The sequence below is a fragment of the Schistocerca cancellata genome, chromosome 3 (assembly GCF_023864275.1).
Source record: "Schistocerca cancellata isolate TAMUIC-IGC-003103 chromosome 3, iqSchCanc2.1, whole genome shotgun sequence".
Lineage (NCBI taxonomy): Eukaryota > Metazoa > Arthropoda > Insecta > Orthoptera > Acrididae > Schistocerca > Schistocerca cancellata.
Window position 1 is genome coordinate 36,720,828 of NC_064628.1, and position 15,948 is coordinate 36,736,775.

At 38.4% G+C, this 15,948-nt stretch overlaps 1 protein-coding gene across 2 annotated transcripts in view; it reads left to right on the forward strand.

The window, feature by feature from the left end:
- The window catches only part of LOC126176858 (tripeptidyl-peptidase 2), a 347,489-nt gene that overhangs the window by 141,029 nt on the left and 190,512 nt on the right, over positions 1–15,948 (forward strand). For both annotated transcript variants that reach the window (XM_049924044.1, XM_049924045.1), the window contains exon 10: positions 8,386–8,516. In XM_049924044.1, the coding sequence (XP_049780001.1) occupies positions 8,386–8,516 (131 nt within the window). The remainder of the gene's footprint in view (positions 1–8,385; positions 8,517–15,948) is intronic.

Sequence of the window (15,948 nt, forward strand, 5' to 3'; positions counted from 1 at the left end):
CAGTACGAACGCTGGTCCAACTGAGGCGCCAGGTGGAAATGGCATGGCAAGCCGTTCCACAGGACTACATCCAGCATCTCTACGATCGTCTCCATGGGAGAATAGCAGCCTGCATTGCTGCGAAAGGTGGATATACACTGTACTAGTGCTGACATTGTGCATGCTCTGTTGCCTGTGTCTATGTGCCTGTGGTTCTGTCAGTGTGATCATGTGATGTATCTGACACCAGGAATGTGTCAATAAAGTTTCCCCTTCCTGGGACAATGAATTCACGGTGTTCTTATTTCAATTTCCAGGAGTGTATTTATCGTCCATGTTTCACTTCCATACATGGCCACACTCCATACAAATACTTTCAGAAACGACTCCCTGGCACTTAAATCTATACTCGATGTTAACAAATTTCTCTTCTTCAGAAACGCTTTCCTTGCCATTGGCAGTCTACATTTGATATCCTCTCTATTTCGACCATCATCAGTTATTTTGCTCCCCAAATAGCAAAACTCCTTTACTACCTTAAGTGTCTCATTTCCTAATGTAATTCCCTCAGCATCACCCAACTTAATTCGACTACATTCCATTATCCTCATTTTGCTTTTGTTGATGTACATCTTATACCCTCCTTGCAAGACACTGTCCAGTCCGTTCAACTGCTCTTCCAAGTCCTTTGCTGTTTCAGACAGAATTACAATGTCATCGGCGAACCTCAAAGTTTTTATTTCTTCTCCATGGATTTTAATACCTACTCCGAACTTTTCTTTTGTTTCCTTTATTGTTTGCTCAATATACAGATTGAATAACATCGGGGATAGGCTACAACCCGGCCTCACCCCCTTCCCAACCACTGCTTCCCTTTCATACCCCTCAACTCTTATAACTGCCATCTGGTTTCTGTACAACTTGTAAATAGCCTTTCACCCCCTATATTTCACCCCTGCCACCTTCAGAATTTGAAAGAGAGTATTCCAATCAACATTGTCAAAAGCTTTCTCTCAGCTGCTTTCTTTGTGATTGGAGTTGTTATATTCTTCTCGAAGTCTGAGGGTATTTCGCCTGTCCCATACATTTTGAACACCAGATGGTAGAGTTTTGTCAGGACTGGCTCTCCCAAGGCTGTCAGTAGTTCTAATGGAATGTTGTGTACTCCGGGGGCCTTGTTTCGACTCAGGTCTTTCAGTGCTCTGTCAAACTCTTCACGCAGTATCGTAGCTCCCATATCATCTTCATCTACATCCTCTTCCATTTCCATAATATTGTCCTCAAGTACATCACCCTTGTATAGACCCTCTATATACTCATTCCACCTTTCTGCTTTCCCTTCTTTGCTTAGAACTGGGTTTCCGTCTGAACTCTTGATATTCATACAAGTGGTTCTTTTTTCTCCAAAGAACTCTTTAATTTTCCTGTAGGCAATATCTATCTTACCCCTAGTGATACATGCCTCTACATCCTTACATTTGTCCTCTAGCCATCCCTGCTTAGCCATTTTGCACTTCCTGTCAATCTCATTTTTGAGACGTTTGTATTCCTTTTTGCCTGCTTCATTTACTGCATTTTTGTATTTTCTTCTTTAATCAATTAAATTCAATATTTCTTTTGTTACCCAAGGGCTTCTACTAGCCCTCATCTTTTTACCTATTTGATCCTCTGCTGCCTTCACTATTGCATCCCTCAAAGCTACCCATTCTCATGTCAATTGTTTCCTTATGCTCTCCCTGAAACTCTGTATAACCTCTGGTTTAGTCAGTTTATCCAGGTCCCATCTCCTTAACTTCCCACTTTTTTGCAGTTTCTTCAGTTTTAATCTAAAATTCATAAACAATAGATTGTGGTCAGAGTCCACATCTGCCCCTGGAAATGTCTTAAAATTTAAAACCTGGTTCCTGAATCTCTGTCTCACCATTATATAATCTATATGAAACATTCTAGTATCTCCAGGGTTCTTCCATGCATACAACCTTCTTTCATGGTTCTTGAACCAAGTGTTAGCTATGATCAAGTTATGCTCTGTGCAAAATTCTACCAGGTGGCTTCCTCTTTCATTTCTTAGCCCCAATCCATATTCACCTACTATGTTTCCTTCTCTCCCTTTTCCTACTCTTGAATTCGTCACCCATGACTATTAAATTTTTGTCTCCCTTCACTACTTGAATAATTTCTTTTACCTCATCATACATTTCATCAATTTCTTCGTCATCTGCAGATCTAGTTGGCATATAAACTTGTACTACTGTAGTAGGCATGGGCTTTGTGTCTATCTTGGCTGCAATAATGCCGTCACTATGCTGTTTATAGTATCTTACCCGTATTCCTATTTTTTTATTCATTATTAAACCTACTCCTGCATGACCACTATTTGATTTTTTATTTATAACCCTGTATTCACCTGACCAAAAGTCTTGTTCCTCCTGCCACCGAACTTCACTAATCCCCACTGAATCTACCTTTAACCTATCCATTTCCCTTTTTAAATTTTCTAACCTACCTGCCCGATTAAGGGATCTGATATTCCACGCTCCAATCCGTAGAACACCAGTTTTCTTTCTCTTGATAACCACGTCCTCTTGAGTAGTCCCTGCCCGGAGATCCGAATGGGGGACTATTTTACCTCCTGAATATTTTACCCTAGAGGATGCCGTCATAATTTAATCATACAGTAAAGCTGCATGCTCTCGGGAAAAATTACTGCTGTAGTTTCCCCCTTGCTTTCAGCCGTTCACAGCACCAGCACAGCAAGGCCGTTTTGGTTAATGTTACAAGGCCAGATCAGTCAAACATCCAGGCTGTTGCCCCTGCAACTACTGAAAAGGCAATATTATGGAAATGGAAGAGGACATAGATGAAGATGAGAAGGGAGATATAATACTGCATGAAGAATTTGACAAAACACTGAAAGTATTAAGTCAAATCAAGGCCCCGGGAATAGACACCATTCCATTAGAGCTACTGATAACCTTGGGAGAGCCAGCCATGACAAAACTCCCATCTGATGAATGACAGGTATGGAACAGGTGAAATACCCTCAGACGTCAAGGAGAATATAATAATCCAAATTCTAAAGAAAGCAGATGCTGATAGATGTTGAAGTTACTGACCTATCAGTTTAATAAGTCACGGCTGAAAAACACTAATTCTTTGCAGAAGGATGGAAAAACTTGTAGAAGCCGACCTTGAGGAAGATCAGTTCAGATTCCAGAGAAATAAAGGAATACATGAGGCAATAGTTACCATAGACTTTTCTTAGAAGGTAGGTTAAGAAAAGGCAAACCTATGTTAATAGCATTTGTAGTCTTAGAGAAAGCTTTTGACAATATCGACTGGAATTCTCTTTCAATTTCTAAAGGTGGCAGGGGTAAAATACAGGGAGTGAAAGGCTATTTACAATTTGTACAGAAACCAAATGGCAGTTATAAGATGTAAGAGGTATTAAAGGGAAACGGTGGTTGAGAAGAGAGAGAGAGAGAGAGAGAGAGAGAGAGAGAGAGAGAGAGTAGGAATTGAAGTCAGGGAGAAGAAATAAAAACTTTCAGTTTTGCTGATGACATTGTAATTCAGTCAGACGGCAAAGGAAGAGCAATTGAATGGAATGGACAGTGTCTTGAAAGGAGGATATCAGATGAACATTAACAAAATCAGAACGAGGGTAATGGAATGTAGTTGAATTAAATAAGATGATGCTGAGGGAATTAGGTTAGGAAATGACACTTAAAGTAGTAGATGAGTTTTGCTATTTGGGGAGCAAAACAGCTGATGGCCAAAGTAGGGAGAATATAAAATTCAGACTGGAAATGGCAAGAAAAGAGATTCTGAAGAAGAGAAATTTGTTAATATTGTGTATAGATTTAAGTGTCAGGAAGTCTTTTCTGAAAGTATTTGTATGGAGTATAGGCATTTATGAAACTGACACGTGGACAATAAACAGTTTAGACAAGAAGAGAATAGAAGCTTTCAAAATGTGTTGCTACAGAAGAATGCTGAAGATTAATGAATAGATCATGTAACTAATTAGGACTACTGCATAGAATTGGGGAGAAGAGAAATTTTTGTCACAACCTGACTAGAAGAAGGGATTGTTTGGTAGGCTACATGCTGAGGCATCAAAAGATCACCAATTTAGTACTGGAGGGCAGTGTGGGGGTTAAAAATCATAGTGGGAGACCAAAAGATAAATATAGTAAGCAGATTCAGAAGGATGTAGGTTGCAGTAGCTACTTGGAGATGAAGAGGCTTGCACAGGATAGAGTGGCATGGAGAGCTGCATCAAACCAGCCTTTGGACTGATGACAACAACAAAAACATTCTTTCAAAAGAACATTAACTGTTGATACTGAGCAGTGTCATGTGAGTAACTCGTACTGTAAATATCAGTACTGGTAAAAATAACTAGCAGTTTAAAGATTTTTAGTGTGCCCAAGTTCTGACAGCAGGAAGTTCTAGGTTAGCTCACTGTGCTGATGTAAAATAAAAAGGCTGCCAAGTGGTGTAGGCCATGACCATCACAGATTTTGTTGAAAATTTTTGTGAACACTTGCGCATGTTCCCCATTAACATTGGTAAAATTTTACGATAATTGAGCCAATGCTTCTGGGGTATAATCATTTCAAAATCCCCCATAGTCAGCTATCAATAGAGTACCTGTGAGTTTTAGGCAATTCCAAGACAAATTTCTGGTGATCTTTTCTTGAAAGAAGCAAAACTAGGTCATTTTGTGCAACTTTTTGTACTCTCTTAAGTTAAAAAATAGAAACAGATTTCATATGCGTTTTTCATACAGAAATTTGAAGTTAAGTTCTCCGAAAAAATAGAAGCTTGAAAATTGTGGAATTTAGTTTTTTATATATTTGAAACTAATTGAGAGATACGTCTGAAACTCTGCATGTAATAACTTACCAGTACAAGGTCCTAGAATAGAAAATTTCGTTCTCCTGCTGCGTTCCAGTAGTTAACAAATTGAGTACAAAGCTGATGATCTTTCTAAAAATGCCAAAAATTTTTGTCCCACTTTCACGAAAGAGTATTTTGCAAACTCTCTTAAACAATTTTCATTATAATGACCATCTTGTAAACCATCTAAAAATAACTGTTTGGTTTTGCAGTGTGAACATATAAGGTGGAAGTGAATTGAAAATGGGACCCATATTCCTCTGGTACTCAAATTAAATGTGACATCTTTATGTTGTGTAGTTGTTTAGGCAATATCAGTCTTGATGACTAGGAGGTGAGATACAGTCCGAATAAGTCGAAAAAGTCAAGAAAGGGGTGTCTTTTAATCACAACTCATCATGACATATTTCACACTGTGTACCTGCTGTAACTTCAGCATTCAACTTGTTATAAACTTTACAGTTTAACTGTACATTATCTAGGCACTGGAGGTCATGGTAGTAAAATCGTTTCATAATAGCTGTAGCACTCATCTATAAATAGCCTGTGGATTTCACATTGTGTAAATTTTGATGAAGTTTTTAGCAGTTTTCCTGGCATTTTTTAAAAATGGATTCATGTTATGGAGAGCTATTAGTATGTCTTCATATTGTGTAATGCTTTTGATGTGCTACTTTAATTCTGGATTAATTTATAGCATATTTTGTGTTAGCATAGTTTGCTGTTAGGTTGGAACATTAGTATACTGATGGAAAAATTGTCTAACTCTGTTGCTGTGGTCCATGGTGGCTTAACCACTGCTGGTTTCTTTTAAAGTGAGGAAACCAGCACCCCCATCACCATAGGGGCCATGTTTGACAGCTATGCAACAACAGCCAAGGGAGAGTTTCTTTACCACAGGTTCCCAAGTCTGATAATGGTTTCGTTATACAGAACCCCAAGCTGATAATACATTTTTATAAACGTCAGACGCCAGAGCCACAGGTATAAGATGTCTCTTTTAGGATACTAACCTTATATTTACTTCAAGCAACTTCAATTTTTTAAATTTTTTTACAGGTTTCATGAATTTACTGTAGAATGTCATGAAGAAAACTATACTGCTGGCGAGTTGGTGACTGAGGAGATTGTTTGGGAAGAAATTTTGATGTGACAGAACCCAAAATTTATACTTTTCAAATGTGTTTTCCTCAAATTATTAGAGCCACACAAAAGAGAAAACTATTCTTTCTGTTGGAGTCCTTATTCCATCTCATTTTTTATAAAATGAATTTGCTGGAGCTGAATGCTTTAGAGATGTCAAAAAAAGTATTTGCAGTTTTTCTTACTCAAGTTCGTTTCCTAGTCATCAGGCTTTTCATGTTATTTTCCACAGAGAGTACTAGACGATTTTAGAACATGGTAAAAGAAGCTACATTTAATTTGACTGCCAGTGGAATATGGGTTCATTTTCGATCCACTTCCTCTTTTGTTGTTGTTTATTTAGGACAACATATTTAAAGTCAAGTTTTTTCCTGCACTATGTATTTATTCACTCATAGTGATACAATTTACATGATGAGCTCGTTTCGGTGATTTGCTATTGTCAAATGTATGTCTTAACTGGTATGATGTGGTCCACATGGCATCTTGAAGTGTAAATGTTGGTTGTCTTTTTGTTATGTTCACATTATTTATGTTGTTGTTGTTGTTGTTGTTGTTGTTGTTGTGGTCTTCAGTCCTGAGACTGGTTTGATGCAGCTCTCCATGCTACTCTACCCTGTGCAAGCCTCTTCATCTCCCAGTACCTACTGCAGCCTACATCCTTCTGAATCTGCTTAGTGTATTCATCTACAAATTTTACCCTCCACACTGCCCTACAATGCTAAATTTATGACCCCTTGATGCCTCAGAACATGTCCTACCAACCGATCCCTTCTTCTAGTCAATTTGTGCCACAAACTCCTCCCTAATTCTATTCAGTACCTCCTCATTAGTTATGTGATCTACCCATCTAATCTTCAGCATTCTTCTGTAGCACCACATTTCGGAAGCTTCTGTTCTCTTCATGTCTAAACTATTTATCGTCCACGTTTCACTTCCATAGATGGCTACACTCCGTACAAATACTTTCAGAAACGACTTCCTGACACTTAAATCTATACTTGATGTTAACAAATTTCTCTTCTTCAGAAACACTTTCCTTGCCATTGCCAGTCTACATTTATATGTTTGCTTTTAATATGCGTTATCTTGTAAAGTTGTTTTTTTGATAGCATTGGCTCCATCAATGCCTTATGTCAGAAAAGCTGTCAGAAAGTAACTTTACAGGATAACCAAAATTAAAAGTAAACATACAAATAATGTGGTTGTGTCATAACAAAAGGACAATGAACATTTACGTGCCAAGACGCCATTGGACCACGTCATACCAGCTAAGATGTACGATTGACAGTGGAAAATTGCCAAAACGGGCTCATCATGTAAATTGTATCAGTACAAGGAAACAAATACACAGTGCAGCAAAAAAATTGTACTTGAAATAAAATTTATCGTCCTTTGACCTTATACAAGCCATGGGCCCACTGGAAAGGAAATTGTTTTGTAGGGCCTTCTACGCTCATATTGCAAAACCGAATACAGTATGGTCTTTCTAGTGAAAATGATTTAAGAGTTTGCACAAGACTTTGTAAAAGTGGGCCAAAAATAGCCAGTTTTGGTGATTTTAGAAAAATTGTCAACTTTGTGCTCAATTTGTAAACTATTGGAAAAAGTAGCAGAATGAAATTTTATATTCTAAGACCTTGTGTTGGTAAGCTACTATGTGCAAAGTTTCAGATGTATCCTGCAATTAATTCTGGAGATAAGCACAACAAAATGACAGCTGTACATTTGAGCTTTCATTCAAAATGCCTTCTTGTAAAATAGAAAACAAACACCTATGACCACTGTCTCTGGCTGCAGAGGTGTCTGGCCTCATTGACCAGAGACAATGTGTGCGTGTGACTGAACATCTCCTTTTCATAATATTGGCATTACTCCATCGTGGCTTTTCCTTTCCCTAAGGAAGATACTTAGTGTAAATTTCGATTTCTGTACTACAGTGAATCGATATTGGATCTGCTCTTATTCTTGTGATATATAAATGATCTTTTACTATATATCCAAGAAGCAGAAATAATTCTCTCTGCTTACAATCTAGCTATTACGTATAATCAATTGGTGTTGAGTAACTTCAAAGGGTAAATAATATGTTCGCGAAAACAATAACTTTTTCTCTGTAAATGGGCTGTCACTAAATTCAGATAAAACTTGATACACCCAATTCAATACTGCACAAAGCTACACAACACCATTAGAAGTAATAGATCAGAGTAAGTTAGTGCAGTTAAGAGATCTGAAAGCATGCCTATGTATAATCCATCACAAATCTGTTAATCACTGGTTGCTTGTCCTAATTACATGTTTTTTTATAAACTAAAATGCATGTTGTTATAATGAAATAATTTTGTGATTTTTCAGCAACAATTCTGAGTGGTTTAATGAAGAAAAACATGTCATACTCACCATACAGTGTCAAGAGGGCTTTGGAAAACACAGCAAACTTTCTGGAGAATGTTGACAAATTTGCACAAGGGCATGGACTACTCCAGGTTTGCTCTCTTCATAGATTTTATGACAACTTTTTAGATGGTCTAGATCTTTTTTACATTTTATGGTATATGCCTGTGTATCAGAAGTTGGATGAATCTGCGCAGTAGGAATATGAATGATGGAAAAGAGGCTGGATTCAACAGATGTTTGTATTCATCCGTAGAATATGTGAACTATGGGGGGATGGGGGGGGGGGGGGAGGGAAGGAGGAGTGGTTGTCACAGTTTTCATCCCCTACACACACACACACACACACACACACACACACACACACACACACACACACACACACACAAGTACGCACCTGTACTGGTGGTAGCATAGCTGCTGGCAAAGAGATCTAAGCCAGATTGGCTGCAGCAGAGGAGCCACACCATAGACTGGGATGTAGGTGGAGGGGGGGGGGGGGGGGAGGGAGGAGGAGAGGTCTTTGAAGACTAGGTTGTCAACCTCTCTAGTGGAGCTAACATCAAAATGAAAGCCTGAGCCTCCAGGCTGGAGGATGAGCACAGGGTTGATACCCTGTGTTGTAAAAAGCCTGTCATTGAGTAATTTAACAGGGAATGCTAGACTGCCCATCCAGAGGTGAAATGCACCAAGGAACAGGAATATGGATGTACCAGTGCTTTAATTTGGAATATGGGACCTATGTGCACAGCTGCAGGAAGAGTCAGATGAAGACATGCTAGATGGTTTTTATGATCAGCTGCAGGTGGTTTGTGATAGAATACCTAGATATGATACCAAAATCGTCCTTGGTGACTACAAAGTGACAGGGCAAAGAAGAGGCTTTCAGATGCATGTTTGGTAAAGAAAGTGAACCTGATGAAATTAATAATAATGATATGGAAAATAAGTACACTTTCTAAGGAGCTGATTTCATTTTTGAGCCAAAATGAGTCATAAACTTGCTATGGCTGCCAAAATAGTACCAGAGTAAAGAAATGGATTGTGGAACATCTGAAAGATAGGCCTGCTTTTAAAAACCATCAGAACAGCTTGAGACAGGAGTTACAAACAAAAGATAGTGAAGACCATATAGACAAAGAATGGTGCTCTATTAAAAATGCTATTCTGACAACTGCAGATGAATGAAATACTGGACGAAACAAGGAGATTTAGAACTGAAGATAGGTATGATGAATGTAGACAAGCAGTGGAACAGAAACAGGAAGCAAGACTGAAGTGCTTACAATCAAATACAAGATCAAATCAGGAATTATCTAGTGAAACAAGAATAGAGGCAGCAAAGGCATGTAGGAGACAAAAAAGGGAAGCCATAAAAAGAAAGATGCAAGAGCACTATCAGAGGAATGAGAGCAGAAAGTTTTATAAGAAAATTAAAGAAGGAACTCAAGACTATAGACTGGTAACGAACTGCATGTAAGGATTAAGAGGAAAATTTGCTGGTGGATATACAAGGTATTGTAAACAGATGGAGAGAATACTTAAAGGGAATTCAGGAGGGCAATCCTACCAATAGTGAGCAGCCATTCCTCTATGATGCAGATCCGGAGAAACAGCAGTCCACATTATAGGAAGTATGGAATGAAGTTCACTGTCTAAAAAACTACAAAACATCAGGAACTGATAAAATAACTGCAGACCTGTTAAAAAGTGGGGGAATTAGTTTCCATAAGTGAATTCACAAACTTATCAAATTCATATGAAATCTGGAAAGATTCCCAGAAGAGTAGACTTTCGGGTTAATCCAACCAATCCATAAGAAATGAGAAAAGATTTGTTGTTCCAATTACCGAGGGTTTACTGTGCTGAATGTAACTGTAAGATATTTTCTGGTATTATCTGCAACAAGCGAGTTCCATATGCAGAAGAGATTCTAGGAGAAAATCAGTGTGGATTTCAGCCTAATAGGTTAACAGGTCAGATATTTCTGCTGAGGCAGGTACATGATGATGTGTATGAATATAATATTGACCTTCTATGTAGACTTAAAGTAGGCCTTTGATAGTCATGATAGGGGGAAACTGCTAAATGATTTGCTTGTGCTTGGTATGCCATCTGAGTATATTTCACTTATCCAAGCAATATTGGCTGGTTCCAAGGCTCCAGTGCAAGTGTATGGTTTAGGATTAGTAAAGAAGTCAGACAGGGGAACACACTCTCTACAATGTTTTTTAATCTGACTCGAAGAAGCAGCCATTTGAAAGCTTCAAATATTTTGTTACATAGTCACAAAGTGAATCCCGAAGAGTTCTTATACTCCTAATGTCGATTTGAGGTAAGACTTTTTAACATATACTGTGCTAAAATGTTATGAATTACTTCAAAGAAAACAATCGACAATACAGATTCAGGAAACATCATTCCTGGGAAACACAACTAGCTCTTTATTCTCACGAAGTAATAAGTGCTATTGTCAGGGGATGTAAGATTGAGTCCATATTTTTAGATTTCCAAAAGGCTTTTGACATGCTTCCTCATAAGTGACTTCTAATCAAATTGTGTTCCTGTGTGGAGTATTGTCTCAGTTGTGTGATTGGATTTTTGACTTCTGCTAGAAAGGTCACAATTCATAACAACTGACAAAAAGTCTTCAGTTACAAATATCATCTTAACATCAGTCTGCTGCAGAAACCTTGAATATATTCTTAGTTTGAATGTAATAAATTCGCTTGAGAGGGATAAATCTCCTGTTCACAAATCAGCCCAGTTTTAGAAAGCATCACTTGGTCAGAACTGATCTTGCCCTTTCTCATGAGATTCTCCAAACCGTGAGTGTAGGGCAAGGGATGCTTCCATATTACTAGATTTCCATAAAACATTTTCACAGTTCCACACTGCTGACTATTGACTAAGGCACAAGCATACTGAATAGATTCCCAGGTATGAGAGTGGGTCAGAGGTGTTTTGAATGACACAGAACTCTGTATATTGTCCTTGTCAGTGGGTGTTCATCGGACATGAGGGTATTGTCAGGAGAGTTCCAGGGGAATGTGATAATACTGCTGTCATTTTCTATATACATAAATGATCTGGTGGACAGTCTAAGGAGCAGTTTGTAACTGTTTGCTGATGGTACTGTAGTGTATGGAAAGGTGTCAGTGAGTGGCTGTGGGAGGATGCAAGTTGCCTTGGATAAAATTTATAGTTGGCGTGAAGAATGGCAGATAGCTCAAATTGTAGATCTGTTCCTGATCTGCATAAATGAGTTAGGAGACTGTTTCCAGATGACACTGTCATTTACTGTCTTGTATTCTCGCAAAATGATCAAAACGAATTGCAAAATGATTTAGACAAGATACTGTGTATTGCAAAAAGTAGCAGTTGACTCTAATGAAAAATGTGAAGTCATCCATGTGCATTCCAAAAGGAAACTGCTAAAAGTTGGTTACATAATCAATCACACAAATCAGTCAACTAAATACTTATGGATAACAATTACAGGTAACTGAAATTGGAATGATCACATAGATAATGTTGTGGAGAAAGTAAACCAAAGACTGTGATTTATTGGCCGAACACACAGAGAAAGTAACAGGTCTACTAAAGAGAATGCTTATGCTACACCTGTCCACCCTATTCTGGAGTGTTGCTGTGCAGTGGAGGATACATATCAGACAGGATTGACAGAGAACATAAAAAAGGTCCAGAGAAGGGTAGTTCATTTTGTATTATTGTGAAATAGGGCAGTGTGTGGCATGGATATGGTACACAAATTGGGGTGACATTCATTAAAACGAGGGCATTTTTCGCTGCTGCAGGACCTTCTCACGAAATTTCAATAACCAGCTTTGTTCCCAGAGTGTGAAATGGTTTGCTGGTGCCCACCTACCATAGGGAGAAATGACCAATAATATGAGAGAAATCAGAGCTTGCACGGAAAGCCTTAAGTATTCATTTTTCCTGTGCGCTGTTCAAGAGTGGAATGGTAGAGTAGTAGTTTGAAGGTAGTTCAATGAACCCTCTGCGAGGCACTTAATTGTGAAGTGCAGAGTAATGTAAATGTAGATGTTAAACAGCTAAGGCCATACATTTTGGAACATGGATGGACACAGATCTATGACCTGCATTGAAGACATACAGTACGTAGTTGCTGAGTATGGATTTCAGCATAATTTAAGAGACCTGAGTACTGCTACACACTTTGACCATTTAGATCCTTCTCCCCTAGTTTTTAGTACCCATGACCTCAGGAGATCTCCATCATATCTTCTCATCCTGACACCCTCCTGGACTTAACCTTCGTTGGTTTACATAGAGCACATGCTTCCTAAAGAAATAAACCTTACCATGTGCCTAATACAAATATTTGCCTTGTATACTTTTCAAATATTATTCAGGTGTAAAATGAAGAATGTCACTTTGAAATAATAACAGTAGAAGTTAAATTACTTTGTTTTATTGTCCCTTTAGCACACAAGATACTTTCCTAACAATGCGTAATCTCATCCATTTTGTATTAACAGTTATACTTATTTCGCATTCACATTGAAATACCCATTGATACATTGCATTTCCAAATTAATTAAACAGATTATCACTGATAGCACAATCCTTTCATTTACGCATTACTATCAACGTGTTCCTCCATGAAAATTGCTAATTCCCAAACACTACATTGTTTGAGCTATAAATCTCATATGTAATCCTGCTGTTACCAATATATCTGACACAATAGAAAGTCCACAGTTAGAACCTACAAACCGCAGGGTACTGAGTATAGGAAAATAGGGGGGAAATGTAGGCTATAATGACTGAAGAAACAGTGCTACCCTCATTTACACTCTTACTCACCCACAGTCTTCATGCATGTGTTCATTCATAGTGCTAGAGAGAGACAGAGAGAGAGAGAGAGAGAGAGAGAGAGAGAGAGAGAGAGAGAGAGAGAGAGAGAGATACTGGTAATGGTGAATGGTCACTTCGATTTTGTTGTGTACAGAGTGATTGAAAAAAAGTTTACAAACTGACATGGTACGTTGGGCATACAAAAAGGATCAGTAACAACATAGGAACTTGGGTTGCAAAGACCATCCAGGGTTTCTAAATGTTGCAGGTAGTCACATGTGACAAATGGATGCCCACTACAGGAGAAGCTCAAAGTTACGTCCAAATGCATCGAGCTATGCCTGAAGTTGATGCTGCATTGAACGGCACACCCTCTCAAAGATATCTGGTGGATCTGGAAGACATCCTGCTGCCTCCCACTATCCCGCCCACTAGGTCCTCCGGCAATGTAATAGGTGTTTCGTACACAAGGCCCTTCAGATACACCCACAGGAGGAAATCAGTTGGGCCAGATTGGGTGATAGTAGCCATATGACTGACTCTTCACAACCATTTCAGTGGCTGGGAAAGGTTGCCTGCAGATGTGCCCTCACTTGTCTGCTGAAATATGCATGGGCTCCATCATACTGATATGGAATGCGGCGACAAATTTGCATGGGAACTTCATTCACCATGTCCAGTATAACCTCTCACAATAATAAGATACATGCGGCCATCAAGTCAGTCTGGGACAACATACAGTCCTTCAATGTTTCAAAGGGGTTTTAATTTATTTAAATTTGATTGTTAATGATCTGATTGTTAACTGGTTGACTCCTATTTAGTAGAAAGTAGGTTTGGGCCACTCGTGCTGAGGTATTCTTTATGACTTCCTGTATTTAATTGTATTCTATAAATCCACAAATAATCCAGCTAGCACTTTCAAGATAATCTCTGGGGTTGAAAAAACTCAAGACACAAACAATAATAATAATAATTCCCGTGGAGGCCCGGGAAAAGAATAGGCCTCCGGTATGTTCTGCCAGTCGTAAAAGGCGACGAAAAGAACAAACCACTAATAGGGCTAACCCCCCTTTTAGTGTGATTACTTGGTTCAGGATAGAACTAAAGAAGCCTCGGACAAGCGCCGTCATGGTCTGGGACGACGCTTGAACCCTATGCCCGCCCACAATGGTAACGACACTGCTAGCCAACTGGAAAATGATTTAAATCCAAATAGAGGTGTTTTGCAGGATATGCTTCCTGCAACCACCCTAGAAGGAAAACAAAGACAGAGGATGAGATGGTCAGATGAAGTTAATCGACGCCTCATGTTCTGTTATTACCAAACAACAAACCTAGGAACCAACACAACTGGATACAGATCACAAGTATACACAACATTTATTACCAGATACCCAGAATTAAAATTTTTAACACGACGACTAGCTGATCAGATCCGTGTAATAATCAAAAATAACAGGATACCCCAGTCAGAATTAGAAAACATCCAACAACAAGTACAACAAATATTAGAACAAAATAATGTGCAATCAGAAGTAGAAGAAGAAAGTACAGTAACAGACTCAAACATCCCAGAGAAAACAAACAAAGAACAAAACGCGTCAATTAAACAATCAGAAGAAAAGACATCTTAAGACAGCCACCAGAACAAGCACAAATAGAACACGAAGTGACACACATGTTAGATATAGAAGAAAAATTTCAGCTGACATATATAGAATACAAAGACACAAATACAGACATTAGACCATTCTTGCATAGACCACCAAATAACACACAAGTCGAAACAACAATAACAACTATCAACACAATCATACACAACAAAATAAATGAAAACACAACTATGGAAGAGTTACAACTACTGGTTTATGTAGGAGCACTCACTACACTAAATATACACACTAGGCAGAGATCAGAACCAACCAACATACAGAAGAAACCCACAAAACCAGCATGGCAACACAGGCTACAGATCAGAATAGAAAAACTGAGAAAAGACATCGGACAGCTAACACAATTTATAAGAAATGAAATATCAGACAAAAAACGAAAAAGATTAGGTAAAATCTCGCAACAAGAAGCAATAGAGCAATTAGATGAAAAGAAGCAGAAATTACAAGCATTGGCCAAACGACTTAGAAGATACAAAAAAAGTGAAAATAGAAGGAAACAAAACCAAACATTCAACACAAACCAAAAGAGATTTTACCAAACAATAGAGAACACACACATTAAAATAGACAATCCACCAAACATAACAGACATGGAACACTTCTGGAGCAACATATGGTCAAACCGGGTACAACATAACAGGCATGCACGGTGGATACAAGCAGAAACAGACTCATACAAGATGATACCACAAATGCCTGAAGTGATAATTTTGCAACATGAAGTCACCCGAGCAATTAATTCTACGCACAATTGGAAAGCCCCTGGAAATGATAAAATAGCAAATTTCTGGCTAAAGTAGTTCACCTCAACACATTCACATCTAACTAAATTATTTAACAGTTACATTGCAGACCCATACACATTCCCTGATACACTTACACATGGAATAACCTATCTGAAACCTAAAGATCAAGCAGACACAGCAAACCCAGCTAAATATCGCCCCATAACATGCCTACCAACAATCTACAAAATATTAACTTCAGTCATTACACAGAAATTAAT